The sequence below is a fragment of the Delphinus delphis genome, chromosome 12, assembly GCF_949987515.2.
Source record: "Delphinus delphis chromosome 12, mDelDel1.2, whole genome shotgun sequence".
NCBI classification, from domain to species: domain Eukaryota; kingdom Metazoa; phylum Chordata; class Mammalia; order Artiodactyla; family Delphinidae; genus Delphinus; species Delphinus delphis.
Window position 1 is genome coordinate 38,134,980 of NC_082694.2, and position 19,774 is coordinate 38,154,753.

A 19,774-nucleotide genomic window follows, 5' to 3' on the forward strand; every position below is an offset into this window, starting at 1 on the left:
ATGATAAGGCCAATTTAGTTCTAGGTTCCAGAAAAGCCCAAGTTTCTCAGTAGCTCAGATCAAACCAGACCCCCCAAGATTTAAGCAGAACTAATACAAATGCCTCAATCAGTTCCAGAAGCATCTCATGTCTTACTAAGGTCAGTAAACCTCTTCTAGGTTAGGCAGGCTCCTCTAGGCCTCAGCTCAGGCCATATTTGGTCAGCCTTGACCAAATTTATACATGATTTATCATGTATAAATTCCTATAAGCCTACCCAGGAATAAGCCACCATAGCAAGGGTTTCTAAAGCTGATCCCACCCCAGTCCTACTGAATCCAAGTCTCTGTGGATAAGGTCCTTAAGGCCTTTTTTTAAAAAAAATGCTTTTCTGAGTGCCTCTGTATGCTGAAGTATAAGAACGTCTGCAGTAGATCAACTATAAGAGTAAATGAAAGGAAGAGAGAAAGAAATTGCAGCAAGCTGAGGCAGGCAAGATTTGAACTTGAGGATTTAATACTATTGGGGGAATAAGATTTTTTTTTTTTTTAAAAAAAGCAGGTCCCTGGGGAGGGATCATGAACACCTTTGCTTCAACAGCTCCATCTTCAGCTAGGCTGGCTGCATCAGTGTGCTGATACTTTCTTCTACCTCCGAGAGCTTCTTCAGGACTTCGGTGACCTTGACCTCATCAAACTCCAAACACAGAAATTCAGATTCCTGGAAGATATAAAAGGATATTTTAGACAAGACCCTCAAGATAGCCAAGGCTCTGGATCTGGTGTGACCTAGCTCCAAAGCCCAGGGCCCCTACCCAGCAAGCCTGACTCAGGCCTCAATACCTAAATGATATTTTATCCACACAACACCCTAAATGAAACTACTTCTATGAGGTGTTTCATAAATGCTAAAGAGGTATACAAATGTCTGGTGTTCTCTTTAAGAGGCACATGAGAAGCTCTTCTTGTCTGTCATCACATTTAATCCCATAATAATTTTTAAGGTAAGTACTTAAGTATTGCTGTTTTATAGATGATGACTCTGAGACACAGGGAGGTTAACCTGTATCACAAAATCAGAAAAAGGCAGAGTCAGATTGTGAACTCCCAGCTCTGGCTGACTCCAAAGTCCATGCTGTCTCCATAGCACCCTGTAATAAAAACAATGGAAGGAGGATTTAGATTGGCTCTGTGTTTGCCTCGGAATTGGGCTACCTTGGATTTAGTGGTTTTACTAGAAATTGTGACAAGCTGGGAACAAGTTGCTTGGGAAACATCAACCAGATAATTGAAAGATAACCAGATCTTGAAACAGCTTAAACATTTCTGAGGCCTTTCCACTTGCTACAAGCCAACTCTCCCAAGATTTCCCTCAAAAACATTCCTCTCAATAACTGTTAGGATCAATCAACCCCAAATTAGGTAGAAATCAAAGAAAAAGGCCTTTGAAGTGTGGTGACAGAAATTTCATGTAACACTGGACAAATGCTAGGTCCACACTGTCTTGAGAGACAAGGGAAAAGTATAGGATTTTAAGAGTGACCATATTCAAGATCCCAAAGAACAATAACCATGTAATTTTAGAGCAGTATGAATTCTTAGAGACCATATAACCCAACTAACCTTGTTTTTCAGGTTATGAAATTGAGGCCCCAGGCATGTTAAATGACATGCCTATTATCCCCGTTTGTTGATGGCACAGTCACCAGATCAATGTTCTTTTCTCTATATTTTCCTTTCTAAATACATGGCATTCCCCACCCCCATTCAAAGTGGCAGGCAAAGGAAGACCAATGAGCATCTTCAGAGGGAGGGAGTCACTCTGTCATCAGCTAGAAGAACCTTCAGGATCTGACTTTGTAAAAGTACCTTTGCTGTTGGTGAGCTGCTGTGCTGTGTCTATACTGATGGCACTGAACATCACCCAGGAGAAACAAGTACAGAGAGGGAAGAAGGGGCCTCTCAGATGAGAGTCTTTCAAAGGGAGGAAAGGCAGCTTTCCCTGGCTACAAGGAACTTTTTCCTCAAACATGTATTTAAATAGGAAAGGGGTATAGTCTCATATGTGAGCTTAGAAACTGCCAGGTTTTCATTTAGTCGAAAGCAAAAACCAATTAAAAAAAAGAAAGATGCTCCTGTGTTTGAGCTACAGGCAGGGTTATCTCCTTTTGGAAATAAGAGCAAATGTATGGCAAATTAGGTACTTCACTTGGCTAAATTAAGAACAGGTCTCAGATTTGAAAGCCTCTTATTCTTCATTCAGTTTTATTGAGCTCTTTAGCCCAACTTTAAAACATTTAAAAATATTTGGCCTTTGGAACAATGGTCTAGAAACTAATAATTACCAGAGTCTAACATATATATTTAGGAAACTGGCAGAAAAGATGATGTAATCCATGTTTCACCTCAGTGAGATACAGTCAGTTACAATAATAAATCACCTCGATTTCCATTTATATGGGAAGAGCCTATCAAGGACGATGTGCATAGAGATAGGAAAACCTGAGCAAAGTTTATTAATAAATAGCCAGGGTCTTTTTTGACTGAAGGTCATTAATTGGTTATAAGTTTCAGTATTCAAATTATCTTTGATTGGACCTCTAAGTATTAATGAAGCTTGGTTTACTTTTAAGGGGAATCAAATACTAGAGAGAAAAAGCAGGCTAAACAGAGTCCAAAGTTAAACAAATATTTTCCACACACTCCCAACCTTCAACTCTCTCCCCTGGAAACAATGCACACTAACAGTCTTAGAAAGACACATGTAACCATACATTACTCTTGAAGAAACAGTTTACCTGAAACTATATTATCAAGGCCTAGCTTCATCTAGTTATGTCATCAAAATATTTTATCAGGGGCTTCCCTGGTGGCGCAGTGGTTGAGAGTCCGCCTGCCGACGTAGGGGACACGGGTTCGTGCCCCGGTCCGGGAAGATCCCACATGCCGCGGAGCGGCTGGGCCCGTGAGCCATGGCCGCTGAGCCTGCGCGTCCGGAGCCTGTGCTCCGCAACGGGAGAGGCCACAGCAGTGAGAGGCCCGCGTACCGCCAAAAAAAAAAAAAAAAATATATATATATATATATATATATTTTTTTTATCAGGAATTCAGGGGCCTTTAAACTGGGGCTTAACAGGTGGAGCTTTGTTCAAATTTTGCATTTGGCTGGGGTGCCCTACAGAAAATACATCTAAAACACTTGAAAATATCTTTAGAAATGCAGGTGATGCTTTTCAAGCCAGACGCAGAAAGTACAAGAGCAATCTGAAACACTTGATTTTTTTCTCAAAGTCACCCATCTTGATCTGGTCATACTGAGCGATGATAAGACTAAATTCCTGTACTTAAATATCTGAGTCAAGAGTTAGAACCTGCTTCTTAGCAGAGTTCAGATACATCATGGGATAGAGCCAGAAAATGGTTATCAGGTGAATAAGCAGGTGCATCATTATTAAGAATATGTACTTTGTGATCACAGTGAGTATGGCAGTGTACTAAATTCAAGGGTTTAAGTAACTATTCCAAATTAGAAAAGAAAGCAAAGGTAAAATATTCAAATATTCTTTCCAAGTACAAAAGCTAAACATTCATAAAATCCTAAGAAGAGACCTTTGAGAGGCCACCCTCTCCAAACTAACAACAAAAAAAAACCTAGCTAGCTTTTTTTTTTTTTTTTTTTCCTAGCTAGCTTTTAATGACTTCTAGGGAAGGACATCTTACATGTTCCTAAGGAACTCCTTTCCCAGGTAACCACTCTGACATTCTTCAGGAAACTCTTAACTTGTCAAACCTAAATCTTTAATGGTTTAGCTTAAACTTGTTTCCCAACAGGGTCAGAGAGTATAATTGATTATTATTTTATATAAAATTTGAAGGCTGTTATTAAGCAAATGTTTGGTTTCTCCATCTACATACTATTAAATAACCTCTCTGTGTGTACTGTCCATTTAACTGTACTGTCCTTATCTAGGTCCAGAAGCATACCCTGACCAATTCTTTGGCAAAACAATACTACAGTGACAAAATGCTAAAGATAGAAAATAAAAAGGACTATGACTTAATAAATACCTAAATAGAACCATTTAGAATAAACTGAACATAAGAAAAAATAGAAATCTTATAGCCTATCTTCTGTATTATTTCCCATGCAGTTTCCATAAAGCTTTATCCCCAAATTATTGGTCATATTTAGCATTAGAACACAACTTTGGCAAATTCTAACATGTTGTGGCCTCTTAAAAATTCTAAAGTTGGGGGATGGAGGATGAGAGTGCGAAAGGATGCCTTAGGATCCTACTAACCAATACTGATTCAGAAGGCCACATACAGGTGACCAGCTTTCATAAGGCTATTCCAATTCTTCTTTTGGCTTCATTTATTGACACAAAGGGACTCTTGGCTGAGCACAAACTTTTAGCCATGAAGTCTATCCCTCTGTTTGGGCTGTCCTTTCCTAAATTTAAATTAACCCTCTGAGCTGCAGCTCTGCCACTCTGTGTCTTCTGGAGAGAGAAAGAGAATGTATGGCAAAGGTCAAAATTGGCAATAGTGTCCTGAAGATCAATTACATAATAAATAAGATACCCAAAGGCTTTGAACATTGCCCACAAGAAAAGTTTAAAACAGCTTCATGAGTAAATCTGTGTTCGCCACTCAATCCCATACTTTCTGCAGCTTTCTCAGGATTATACCAATACTGCTCCTAACTCTTTCAGGAGACCTCAAAATAGCTTCTCTGTGGCAAAGAATCCTCCAAGTTACTTCATAAGGGATCACTTATCCAAAATTAAAATGTTATAGTTCCCTGAAAACCGTGCTGATTATTCTCCACTTGTCTTTTCATAGCCATTCTCCACCTTTCTCTGCCTTGTTCCAGGTCCTATAAGATTGTCATTCCTTTGTTCTCTGGCTTACAGTTGGGTTCTGACAAGAGAAGACAGAGGTCAGGACATTTATTCTCTTACCCCCAACTCCTTCTCCTCTGCCATTTCCAGTATTTTCTACGTAAGGGTATCATTTCTTTACTTCCTACTTTACTTCTGGCCTCAATCACTATTTCAGTATAAACAGGAGTTTCTTCAGACTGTGAAAGTACATAATCACCAAATACAAACTCCAAAGATGAGCACAGCGAGAATTTTTATCATGACTAAGTTGGCAGAAAGGCTGCCCTCTAAGTGATAAATATGATAGTATGAACCAGAACCAGTATTTAATTTTTTCTATCATCATTTGATATTAAAATTATAACAGCATTTTGATATTAAAAAAGAAGAAAAAGAATAATAGTAACAACAACCGTGTGAGATGACATTTCATGAAGAATTTGCATCAAGGGTCTTGATACCAGACACATGGCCTCATCTCTACAACCTGTTCTTATACCCTATATCTAAAGCAATGGATAGCTTATGCTGTAGCTTAAAACAATACTTTCCAAAAGAAAACTTGTGATTTATGTTTTTTAATCTTTCAACGAACATTTTTAGCAATACATAATTACAACCAATGGTCCTTACTCAGGCCATTTTTAATCCTGAGGAAATCCTCATTTCAAATATAATAGCTGACAGGTCCTACATCTACTGTGTAAAAAGCATGATAAAGCAATTTTCCAAAAGGGAAAAAAAAATTATACTGTAAATCACGAAGCAAATTATGCTACTGAAGATCCCAAAATACTAAAATCAGACTCTTTTGGAAGCTACGACTGAAACTTAATGACCAAGCAACTAAATTAAAATGATTCACCCCAAAACTCGACAGATGTCCATAATGTGCTAAGACCATATGTGGGACTAAGACATGGTACTTTCAGAGCTGGAGCAGCTTCTAGAGGAAGTATTTATTCATATTCCTGCAATCTCCTAGAAGAAGAGAGAGTATTACCAGTGTAGTATAAAAGCATTAACCATCACTGGATAACAATTACTGAGTTTTCTGGTGATGTCATTCAGGCATTTCAAAACACTTTTGTGAGGACAACCTGACAATAGGAGTTTAAAGTGCTTAAAAAAATTAAAAAGTCCCCACTCTCACAAATTCTTATTACATTAAAAGATAAACTTTATGAGAAAACATGAATTTTTAATCAGCTAACTAGAAACTCAAGGGAGAAAACAGACATTAGGTATCCAGGGAGTTTCAGATCTACCACAGATATAAGTTACTGCTAAACAAATCTGAGGCACCGAACTTCAACTTTCCAAGTGGCGCACACAGGTTTTATATAAAGTGGCAAAATTTTAAATAAAATAACATCAGATCTTCATTATTCAGAAACCTATTATCTGGGTCTCTGCTGCTTGACTTCCTCCTCCTTTTTGGTCCATCTTTTAAGTATTTCTACAAGATGGGAAAAGGAAGTGAAATTTAAACTGGTTAGTATGACTAAATCACAGCAGCTCTGCAAAAAGTTTTATAGAAAAGGAAATTAGAGGAACTTTAACTGTGACTTCACATAACTACTTTTGAAAATCATACCCATATGGTAGCAATTTAAGCCAGAAAGTTCTTATCCCAAATATTTCCCTTCCTTTAGTAACCAGGACTACTGTTCTCAGCCTAGATAATGTCTTTAAAACAGAAATACTCCCAGGAGAGGTAATACAAAAAAGTCATTAACAGCTTTCTACAACTTAAATCAAGAGATTTATCTTCCTCCAGAAAGGATGAACCCAAGTAGCCTGCCCTAAATCATAGGGTACCTACTATTAAGAGGGACTGGGGGAAATGGGATGAATAGGTAGGGCATAAAACATAAAAGTAGGAAAATACCAAAGGCAAATCCTTCTCCGTATCACATAACCCATATCAGATGCACAGATCCATAGATGAAGTATCTTAAGCTAGTCAGATCCCAGATCCATACTCTCCGTGCCTTTCTAATCACCTGATCACCCGGGTCACTAGGCACCAGGAAAATCTAGTGAACCTTATAAAGGGGCATTAGCAAGACAATCTCAATGAAATCCAAAGGCTGAATTTACACACACACAAACACACACACATCCTTCTGCTGGGGTGCTTTCATTTTCATCTGCAGGCTCAGGGCCTGTGACCCAACAAGGCAACGAGATCCCAAGAACACTGTCCACTTAAAGTTGTTTGAATTTCTAAGAAGAGAGAAAGTGGGAATAGGCCAAGAACAGGACCCTGAGATTCTTTTGGTTGAATATTTCTTAGCTGGAAAAAATCTAGAGCTATGACCTAGAAGAAAACTGGACATGCTTGTCCTGCCAATGTGTGGTCAAAAGGAAAATGTATTTTTGGCCCAGGCAACCTGACTTGTTTCTGAAAGGGAGAAAATAGTTTTGACCTTGCAAGAATGAGTGGTTCTTTCATTGGCCAAATTCTGTACTGCTAAACCAAGACTATCACTATTCTTCTTCCTCCAAAGATTTCAAAGCAGGCTGACACATATCTGCTCCTCTTCAGTGTATAGTGAAAGGTAAAGGTACCACATCAATCTTCATTTTACCACTCAAACCAAAAGAAACCCAGAGCCCCACTTACATGAAGCCCAGAATTCCCAGCTCTTTGATTCAATCCATTGCCCACTAACACCTACATCTGACCCTCAATATGGACACTTTCAAACCTGATTAGTGTAGATTTAACAGAGTAGAATGGGAACTAATTAGAAATACCCGATTTTGTACTGATTTATATAAGCATCAAGACTTACACATTTAGTATTTTAGAAATACCCAAAAAGGAAAATAAAATGGAGCCAAGTTATGTAAACACTAAAAGCTCAATACAATTAGATCACTGGCTGATTTCTACAAAATATTGTGCTCTACTTCATTTTACAACTTTTCATTTTCAGCTGGATTTAATATTCAGCTGTTAAGATTTTCTGTATTTTGAAAAACTGTGGCTGAAAAATATTTGGGTAAAAAACTAGTTTTAGGTGCTGTGTTTTGATCTTTAGGAAATAATACAGAATTTTGGCTAAGTAGAACTAGTTTCCACGTGACAATGGACAAAGAATCAGAGCAACAACTGCTAGACAGCTGAAAAGGCAAATCACGCTGAAGGAAGGAGAAATTTCACTTAAATTTTAGAGAAACCAAATGACAAAACTCTTTAGCACATGAGAAAGAGTGTTGCTAATTTTAGTTTGAAGTTCACATTGGGGCCCTTCATCATTCCTGATGAGGTACATTCCAGAGCAAACTCATTTGCAAACAACTTTGACAAACAAACTAAAATATATTTACATGAAAGGAATAGAGAAGATTAAAAAACAAAAACAAACAAAAAACCCCACCTTATCCAGAGTAGCTCATTTAGGCAATACCATTAGCTAGGCAGGAACAAAGTATGCAATGGCACTTGCTTTCTAAGGGGTTCTTGATAACCTAGAGATTAAAATGGGGGAAACACCTTAATATGTCCAATAAAAAGACAAGAGTGTGGCAATAAATGACAAAATCCTTGGCAGGGGAAGAAGACAACTAGAGGACGTCTAATTAGAGGCCAATGCCATTGCTCTGCCAATAGCACCATCTATCTATTCCCAGCTTTCTCAATGTGGTTCCTTTTAAGTCATTCATGATAGTACAATTAAGCAGAAATAGGCATAGTCATAAAGCAGCATTTCCCTTGGCCCTTCTTTATGTAAGGAGGGCAAAGGCTGAAATGACTAAGGATAAGAGGACTTTTGAATTCAGAAAACGCTGATTTAGGGAGAAGTTGTTTTGGATGAATTTTTTTTTTTTTTTTTTTGGCAATGTTGTGGAGAATGGGGATTAATTTTGTCGGATTTCCAACTAACTCCAAATACAGTAACACTCTGAGGCACTGGACGTTGGAACCTTCATTTTAACATTTGAATTTGTGGGGGACACAATTCAGTTCATAATAATCCCCAGTGCTTGGAGTGTACTGTGTTATCAGGCATCCCCTAAGTGCGGTTATGATGATGATGATGATGATCTCACACGAGTCTAGGTTTGCTGTTCATATCGTACAGAAAAGAATTTCTAATAATCCAGAAACAAGAAACACACACACACACACACAAGCTATCTGCTGACTGCTCAGATCTGCCAGCCCAGTTTGGCAGAAGCCATATCTGGCCTCATCCTTACTGAACTCAACTTTGAAATGTCATTTAATCAATAGGGGCTGCCAGGAAGGGGGTTGGAAAATGGCACAAAAGAAATCTTTCCTAATCCTCACTCCTAGATCCTATTAAGTACCTTGCTTGCCACGCTGTATCCCAAAGTCCAGCTCTGAAGACTGACTCAGAATCTGGCGTAACATTCTGTAAGAGAATATGGGGATGAGGGAAGAAGAAAGGATTTGTGGTCACTGCATGAAGTTAGTCACTAGCCTCTCTAGCTCAAATAGCTTACTGAAAACTTCTGGAGGTGGCAGAAAGAGAGGAGATTGCATCTTTATTGTCTAGGGTTGAATTCTGGCATCACATAGGTTGCTGGGGCCTTTGTTCATACACAATAATCATCCATCATATTAACATGGTGTTTTACAGTTTAGAAAGCCCTTTCACATGCATGACCTACCTCATCTGATCCTTAGAACGACCCTGTAACTAAGTAGAGACCAAGCCAAAGGTAAGGTACTTCGAACAACTGTAGAAGTGACAGACTTTGTCCATCTGACCCCAAATCACATCTTTTTAGCTATATTCAGCAGGAAGACTTCGTCAGATAATGCAATGGATTTTATGGGTTTTGATATACTTCTGATCCAATTTATGGAGGAAAAGAAAGTAAGGCCTCATTTGCTTAATATTGCCCACAGTTCTAGAAACTAGGATTAAAAGTTCAGCCCTTTGCAAAAGACAGAACAGGTAGTCAGGTCCTAACTGGTGAAGAAAGAGAATTTCTTACTGTGTCACCATTCATTCAGCAGGCTTTGGAAGTAGTGGAGGGAATAGAAGAGATTGAGGGGGATACAAGGATCATCTCTGAACCCTGGGGGAAAATGAAACACCTAAAAAATGAAATGTCTCAATTAAAAAGAAGTCAGCCTGGAAGGCAGGAGTAGGAGAGATTATGGGAAAAGTGTGATAAATCTGAAGACATTAGCAAATGTAAGCGGATACTGATATTACACTAATGATAATAATATTAATAGCAATGATAACTAACAATGGCTAACATTTATCAAAGATATAAAAATGCCAGGCATAACACTAAGTGCTTTACATGTATTATTTCACATTGGTGAGGAGAACTTTATCCCATTTTACAGATAAGGAAAGATGAGCAACTTGTTTAAGGCCACACAGGTAATAAGTGGCAGAGCCAGTTTTAAACCCAGGTCTGTCTGGCTTCAGAGTCCAAGCACTTAACCATTGCACAATCCTGACTCACATTCATATATAATAACATAAACACCATTATTTATAGTCACTAAGTACCCACATGTGAAAGTCAGTCTATGATCTATGATTAAGTTAACTTTAACAGACTCAAAGGAAAGCCAGTGTTGATAGTACGATAACCCAAAGTTACTATGCAGAGACATATTATAAAGAGACTGAGTTCTTATTCTGAAGCAAGATGGCCTTTTAGTCCCTCTCTCTTTCTGTGTGTGTGTGGCGGCAGGGGGAGGGAGGGAGGATTCAACAGTATATATAGTTACTTGTCCCGATCACCAGAAGTGGGAGGTGACATTTGCTTTTGTTGTTCTATTGACTAATGTGTGGACCTCCTTGACTGAGACTCCTTCTCCCAGATCACAGCCAGTAGAACCAAAATACCTGCTTAACCCTGGAGTTCTTTCCATCTATAATCAGAAGGAATTCCCAGTTCTGCCTTGTTATCTAACCCAGGAACACCAAATTATTCATCTTGAAAAAAATCACATCAGCATTTAAAAGCCCTTTCGGAAAACAAAAAGATAAATATGATCATTTTGCAATATATAAAAATAAATCATTATGTTGTACATCTGAAACTGATATAATGTTATATGTCATATCTCAATTTTTTTAAAAAGGAAAGCGAATGAAAAAGTATTGGGAAAAAGAGAAAAATATATTAAATTATGAGTTTAAACCTTTAACATCCTTCATATTTTGCCCACATCTGTTCTCTGGCCAAGGCAAGGGTAAACAGGACTGGGTGGGCTGAAGGAAAAGCATGCCCCTGATAATGCCCGAAACAGCATAGTTCACTCATATGTAATCAAGGCTTGACTAAAAACCACCTAAAACTGAGAGAATGTAGACGGCATATACACTGTTAAAGATAAAAATAAACGAACATAAATAATTAGTAAAAATAGTGTTTACTCTACTTTGTAGTTTATTCTTTTGTTAAAAAGAACATATTTAGCACTCTATCCAAGATTATGTCAGTAAGTCAGAAATACGAACTATCTAAGAGGGGCCAAAGAAATGGGACAAAAATATCAGCGAAAACAATGAACTATTTTGAAGAAAAGAGAGGTATGTCCCCAAAGGAGATATAAGAAAAACATCTTGACAGTATGACTTATGTTTCCTCTTCAAAATAACAGTCTATGTTTACCTCCTCAACTTGGTTTGGCAAGTTCTTTGCCAATGGAGGAAGCATGAATAGAATATGGTCCTCATCTCCTGGCCCCAGTTGTGTTTTGAAGGTTTCTGAAGAATTTTAGCCACATTTATAGAATATAAGGCATTTAAAAATTTTCATTACATCATTTCAAGTATACAAAAAAATGACAAAAATATGACTCTCCTATACTCTTTCCCCAGATTCACCATTTATTCAATTATTTATACTTTGCCACATTTTCTTTGTCATTCCCTCTCTCTCACAACCACGTGAGAGTAAATAGGGAATGTCATGCCCTTTTATCCTAAAAATTTTAGTGTATATTTCCTAAAGACAAGACATTTTCGTATATAGTCACGGTTATATAATATTGATAAACACTACTATCTAACCCAGTCTACATTCAAATTTTATCAAATACCTCAGTAATGTCCTTTATGAAGTTTTTTTTTCCTGCTTCCAAATCAAACCCACAATCACACATTGATTGCATTTAGATGTCATGCATCTTTAGTCTCCTTTAATCTAGAATAGTTTCTCAGTCAACCTGTCTTGTGTTTCTTGATCTTGACATTTTTGAAGAATATGTTAGTTATTTTACAGAATGGTAACTTGGGTTTGTCTGATGTTTCCTCATAATGAGATTCTATATACGTGCAAATGCCTATCTATTCCCTAGTTCCTACCCCCAGTGATTAGTGAACATGGGTTCTGAAGTCATACAAGCCTAAATCCAAACCTAAATTAAAACTTCACTATTTCTAGCTGTGTGGCTGGCTAAGTTTTAAATTCCTAATCTGTAAAATGATGATTTTTAACAGATTTAAGGGATAGGGTTGCTGTGAAGAATTAATGAGATAATGCATCCAAGGCAACTTACCACAGATGGGGTGGGGTAAACTGTATCTTACATTCTCTGATTTTACCACAGTATCTCATACCCCAGCAACATTAAAATAATATTGGTTGATTAAGCAGCATCTCTATTGACTCCAGGTTAGAGCTGCCAAGAATGTGAACTTGTTTAGGGGAGAATACCGTGACTAAAAGCAGGGTCAGGAGCTCAGGTGCAAAGCCTATCCCTTCCTGTCAACTCATTACTGTCAGTTCTAAGAAAAAAGAGAACAGCCAAATCAAGCAATTTTCTTATAGTCAAATTTTAATCTTCAACAATAACACTGAAAAATCTGGAAGCCCACAGTTAACATACCATTCTTACTTCATTTCCGTAATTCCCTTGCCCATAGCAAGAGGGCAAGGGAGCTTGTGTGCAGAGCATTTCCAATCTATTGTTTTAGTACAATAATCTCATTCTCCCCACCTTCTCTTAGAAGACACCGATAAAATTATTCTATTTATGTTAAATCACTCTATGTCAGAGATTAAAACAAAACAACAAAAAAAGATTATAGTAGCTGAACCAATTCTTCAAAGTACAGAAATACAAATCCACTTCTGAGATTTGGAATCGAATTTAATTGGTATTTTTCTATGTTACTATCTCAAATATTTCACCATTTTTCTGTTTTTCCCCCTATGTCAATTAGAACTTCAAATGAAAGTCAAATGATCCCTAGGGGGAAGAAAAATAAAATGAAACAAACAAGTAAATTTCTGTGCCCCACATTTCAACCTGTGAGGAGGGGCCTCTAGCAAAGCAAACGGAAAATTAGGTTCTCATTATTGTGCCGAAATGAGGGTTTACATCTGTAGTATGAAAAGATAAAATAAAATTTTATTTTATTTATCTATTTTCTTTTGACGGTACCGCATGGCAGTGGGATCTTAGCTCCCCGACCAGGGATCAAATCCACGGCCCCTGCAGTGGAAGCGTGAAGTCTAACCACTGGACCGCCAGGGAAGTCTCAAAAGAAAATTTTAATGCGAAGTCTTTATTTTCATCAATGAAGAGTAAAAATATATAGTATGAACTTTAAGACAGAACTTCCAGTAATTCTGTCATTTATAGGACAGAGGCCCTAAGTCTGAGTCTGCCTTCAAGAAATACTTAGATTAAAATGAACTGTTTTAGAAATGGGAATTCTCAACCGGAGTTAAGTCTAAACATATGACAATGATGATGCTATACCCTGAAGGTCACTATTAACCTCTGTTCTTTAGGACCTAATGGCTCATAATTGGAAATTTCCAGAAAGTAATATATACTTTTGCAAACATCTTTAAATTTAGGGAGAAAAGTACTTCTCAGACACTCCACTGCATCACCCATTAAGACCTTACTCAGTATTATGTTTAAAAGTTCAGTATATTTAAAACATTTTGAAAGTTAAGGTTAGAAAGGAATATGTAAATGCATGTAAATTCCGCTATTTTATACTGTTTCCCTCTCCCTCTATAGGAAGATCAAGAAATGAGACTTCTCCATCATCATACATGGAATCCAAAGCAATATCATGAAGGGGAAAAAATCATTGGTTTGAGAGTTAAGACAATTCAGATTTAGATATGGCTCCACTATTAAAAGCTGTGTAACATTGGGAAAGTCATCTAATTTTCTTAAGTTTTGGTTTCCAAATCTAGAAAATGGAAAAATAGTATTAATCTTATAGGACTGTTATAAAGATTAAATAAGATAGCACATATGCAAGTACCCAGCACTGTCTTGTGTGAAACAGACTCTCAATAAATGTTAGCCTCTCTTCCTACCCTGTTACACACATCCTGTCCCCTGACACTTCAAAAGGAGTTCTCCTGAACACTTTAACTACAGCTCTGTTTTCTTCAGAACAGGCACTTGGCTCTTAATAGTGACAAACAGTCACGTGAAAGACTCCTGGGACCTAACATTGTCCTGGTGAAACAAAAAAGAGCTCACATTGGGAAACAGCACCAACTGCTTCAGGCTATGACAAGCCCCAAGTACAGTGTTACTTAACATACTTTTTTTCTCCCTGCAAGGATCAGGCACACTATTTGCCCTCTCTTCCCTTCTTAATAGTAGTCTTTATTAAACAAGACCACCCAATGGATTCAAATATTAGGAATTAGAAAAGGCTAGGCTCAACCATGAAGAAACTGGCAAAGTCTCAGGACTAAACAGTAAGCCCTTCTTTAACCTTTCAGAATCTGGATTTTTGTGCTTTCTGTTCTTGGAAATAGCAGACTTGCTGATGCTCTGTTACAAACATGTCTGTGTATTTCCCTCGCCTGCATTATCACAAAACTCTTACCATGTAGAAGACCTCTTGCTGAAGTCCAGAATCTTAGACTCTGCTTGTAATCCAATAAAGCAATGCTTCCCAACCTCTCCCACTTCGTGGTATAGACAGACAACACAGGACACTTCTGAACTGAAGGGGCTTGAAAGTATTGATGGCTACAAAGGATCAAATACAAGCAGCATTGAGAGAAAAGGTATACAAAGATAAACCTATTTGCCATGTGACTCAGAGACTTTTATCACATAAACATAATTGTTTCAACTCCAAGCTGCTCTAGGTCAATGTCCACACTCCTTCACAGGGCTGACCACCCATGTCAGACCTAAAGGAAAAAGTGGATTTCAGAAAAACAACCAACATTTGACTGGGGGCAGCAGGTTCTCTAAAGACATTAAAACACTAAGTCAGTGAATTAGGCATGAGATACTTATTGACTGTCTTATCTCTGCTAGGTATAGTTCTAAACACTGAGGATTCAGTGGTAAGCAAGATGGAGTCTCTGCCCTTGAGAAGCTAACATTCTAACAGGAAAAAAAGGCCATAAATTAAAACAATTTAAAAGGCAATTTCACTAGATCATGTAGATCAATATTTTTGATCTACAGTAGAGATGTAGATCAAGACTTCTGACATTCAGGAATTCCCTGAGGGTCTAGTGGTTAGGACTCTGTGCTTTCACTAACAAGGGCCTGGGTTCAATCCCTGGTCAGGGAACGAAGATCCTACGAGCCGTGTGGTATGGTCAAAAAAAAGAAAAAGACTTTTGACGTTCTGAGAAAACCATTAGCCACTTTCCAGGTAGTTTACTCAAGGAGGTAAAGAAGACTGAATAAATTATAAGAGGCTGTCTCAGTAAAATTCATTTCTCACATCACTGTCTCCTTGCTACGGACTTAGCGTCATTGCCCCGTCCTTTGGTAACACATACAAAAGCAGGATGAGATCATTCATAGGAAGATAATGAAGACCCAGACAGTATACAATTACACAGCACAAGACCAGAAATCTCAAGATCTAGGATCTACTTCCAATTCTATCACTTAATATTCATGTGAACTTAGGTAATTCAGTTAAACTCCCGGAGCCTGACGTTCTTCATCCATTGTATCCCACTTTGTAGGGGTTTTAGGAAATTTAAATGAGGCAACATAATAAAAGAACTTATTTAAAACATTGGACAAATACCAACTATTATTGCCTAATCAAAATGTTTATAGGAAGGCAGATGAGAAAAGGGACAGTAACTACATTTAAGGCCAAAATGAATCCCTACCTCCGGTATATTAACTGTTTTGAAAGCTTTGCTTCCTTTCTATTGTCCCAAAGGGCTCACCCTTTGGAGCAAATGGATCCTAAAAGTGATGTCAAGTCTCAGATAGCCTTCTTCTTTTTTTTTTAATAAAAAGTTTATTTATTTTTGCTGTGTTGGGTCTTCGTTTCTGTGCGAGGGCTTTCTCTAGTTGTGGCAAGCGGGGGCCGCTCTTCATCGCGGTGCACGGGCCTCTCTCACTATCGCGGCCTCTCTTTTTGCGGAGCACACGCTCCAGACACGCAGGCTCAGTAGTTGTGGCTCATGGGCCTAGTTGCTCCGTGGCATATGGGATCCTCCCAGACCAGGGCTCGAACCCGTGTCCCCTGCATTAGCAGGCAGATTCTCAACCACTGCGCCACCAGGGAAGCCCCCTCAGACAGCCTTCTTAGTGATTACTCCCTATTCTGAGCTAAGGTCAGAACATTACTTTCTGAAAGGTATTTCATTTCTTGGTAACTTTCCCATGATTAAATATCCTTACTTTCTGAGTTATTTTCGCTGATTATTGTCAATTAGGAGGTAGGAGGTAAATATGAAGTGACCTTCCTAGCTGTTAAGACAGAGACTATCAAAGACCTTGATAATCTCTCCTTTCTTCTTAGAAGACTATCCTTTCATTCTCCTTGGGTATCTCCATAGCCATCATCTTAAATTCAATTGCCTATGGGGCAGAGGGCCAAGTAGAGACCCAAAGCAGGCTGGGGCAATATGGGGAGAGAGTAAGGAGTGGTGGGATTAAAGTGGTGAATACAAGTATCATTTAAAGGGATAATAATTTCTCAGCTCCAACCTCTTATTTGTAGAAAAGTGGGCCCGGTGTTGACCAATCTTTGTTATTTCAAAAAATTCCAGAAACTTCATTTTTGTGTGACACCCCTGAAATTTTTATATGCAAAATGCTCAGTCACCTACGATAACTATAAATTCACAGTGCATATGCCTTCTGTCAGTGAAAAGAGGAGTCATTTATTTTTAAAGTATTTATTGATGCTGATATATAATTTATATTATTTTGATTTGAGGAAGTAAATATTATGCTGGGCCTTGCAAGCTAGAGATAGGAGAGAGGATATTTAAGGCTAGGCAAACGTTATGTGCAAAGACACTGAGGGAGAAATATGCCTGGCATGTTGTGGGGAGGAAGGAGAATGGATAGACTTGCTTAGCTAAAAAAGAGAATTCCTTTAGAGAAGGAATGGAATGCAGATGGGAAAAAATTGTGAGAGACCTTGAATTCTAGAGTAAAGAGTTAAGATTTTAATAGATAACCTTTAAAAGATAAAGGCCATGATAAGGAGGGGAAATCATTGCATTTTGTATCTTGCCAAGAGTTATATGTTGCTATTCTTCACATCTTTTTCAAATTAGAGGATAAGGCTGAATGCTGACCCATAAAACTTGGAGTTCTGAAAAATTCCCAAACGAATGCCAGTTTAACCAACCACACTATAAGTCAATTCTGTTGGCACTGTGGTGGTCAGGGCTTTCAAAGCAAAACTTAAATGATCTCTAAAGGGCTATTTCTTTCTGATCAATAAAAACATTTAGAATTTAAAACTCAAAGAAAGGGTTACTGGACAGTTTGGCAACATTGCCAGGTTAAGCATCAGACAGACTGCCTGTCAACTGGCAAGAAGCTGGATAGGGAAGGCTGGACTCATAAAATTCTTCCACCAGGGGCAGTAGCCCCTGAATGCACCACTATTCACCTACATTCAAAATGTAGAGACATGCCTCTGGCAGCTCATGTTTCAACCAGAGAGCCATTTCTCTTTTCTTCTGCAACAAATGACTATGGGGCTCTCAGTCTAACTGATATTCTCAGTAAAGTTCCTAGAGACAAATGACCAAAAGAATAGAGCTATGGACTTTCACCATGACCTGTTATACTAAAATACCAAACTAAATGGGCTTTGTTCTTTTAGACAAAACATCTTAGAAAGCAGAGTTAAAAAGATCATATATACATAACTAAGGAACTTAAACTTTATCACAAAGGTAATACAGAAACCATTAATGATTTTTGGCCCGATAAATATCATTAGCAGGAGATTTTAAGGAACACTAACCTGGTGGTACTATTCAAGAAAGACCAAAAATAGGGAGACTAACTTAGGCAAATGCACAGAGTTGGGAATGAGCATGGTAGGTCTGTAGGACAGTGAGGAGGCCAGGCTGGGCCTTTCAGGGCTTATGAAACCATCAGGAACCGTTATTATTCTCGCTCACATACATGCAAACTCGCACACAGACACATGTGCACCCCCCAACCACCCCCCCAACACCTTAGTTCTAGTCTCTTCTTCCCAGAAAACCAATTCTGCAATATACACATGATCCACATAATTACTACTCTAATGCAAGCTCTATGTGACCTCTCAGCTACAATGCTCATCACCATCTGGCAGCTTCCCTACATCAATAAGTTGAAAATCCTGAAAAGAATCTATCTCAACCCAAAACCATAGGCTCTGCCTGAGCAGAGCCGGTTACACCAAACCATGTCACAAATACCTGTTTAGACTATGGATGGGAAATCATTGTTCAGGGTTCCCTCTGATCTAATTAACTGGGGATCAGTGGGTAGGGATAAAAAGCTGGCATGGTTTACTACTCGCGTAGCAAGGACTATAGGGAAAGGAGTTTCTCTTAGGTCAGTTGGCAGGGTAGCACAGGCAATGATAGACATTTTTTGCTATAGCTTGGGAAGAGCAGAAAATAAGCTACCCTAGGGAGAGCACAGAGAACTTTTAAAGCCAAGTGATGTGATAATCATTTAAGATTAGCAAACATGTAAGATTAACTGGTACCCGATGGAAATAAATTGTTCATTTGACTAAATATGATGCCTGTGTATACCCTGATTTAAGCAAACTACCATATATGTAAAAAAAACTTAGTTTCACACAAGTGAAAAATGATGGTTCATTTTCTAAAGTTTTTAAAATTAGCATTTAAATATAATCCCCAATGCTGAAAAATTATTAAAATTTAAAAAATTTGATTTTTATGATTTTCTAAGAACTTATATATTATTTAGCATGAATAACATTTACTTCAAAATTATATCTAAGTTTAATAAGTTCTATTTAGGTTTAATATTTATATATTGCTATGTAATTTGGAACCTAAAATATTCGATACAAACCCTAAACAAAATTAGCATAGGCAAGGAATGTGATAGACAAGCAAGGATTTAAATAGATATTTAAACTCAAAGCAAGCAATTCAGCCCAGACTCTGACAATCATATAGAAATAGATTTTCTGTATTTCTTAGTATTTTGTACAATTCTTAATCTGCTATACTGTATATATTTGCTTTCTTTACACGACTGTTTCCTGAAACTAGAAAACAAACTACGTTTGTTTACAGCTGTATCTCTAGCACCTAGAATTGCGCCTGACACAGAGCAGGCACTTCTAAATTATAAAGAGCAGCTGGTGGGAAGGCTAGAAGAATGGAACAAACTAAGGGAAGTTTTGAATTCTGTCAGCCTTTATTAATGTCCTACAACAGTTTCACAGGAAAGAATACAGGTAGAACACATACTTTAAAATTTTTAAATGTTTATAATAGTTTACTACAGACAATAGAAGAATCCATTTCTATCTACATTGCTGATTTCAGGAAACACATCCAAAGATAGCAACTTTTTCCTGAGTTTTTACCACCTGTGAAACAAAATTATTCTTTCTAGTCATTTTTTTAGTTGTAGTAGGAAGATGAATCAATTTATGAAACTGACTTGTTCAATCAATTATAAAATTCCAGTAAAAGCT

The 19,774-nt window shown here is 37.8% G+C and overlaps 1 protein-coding gene across 1 annotated transcript in view; it reads right to left on the reverse strand.

Annotated features, from left to right (window-relative positions):
• Positions 1-474: 474 nt before the first annotated feature.
• COMMD1 (copper metabolism domain containing 1) overlaps positions 475-19,774 on the reverse strand; it is a 151,004-nt gene continuing 131,704 nt past the window's right edge. Inside the window, exon 3 of the mRNA XM_060026520.1 lies at positions 475-700. Coding sequence (XP_059882503.1) covers positions 593-700 — 108 coding nt within the window. The 3' untranslated portion in view covers positions 475-592. The remainder of the gene's footprint in view (positions 701-19,774) is intronic.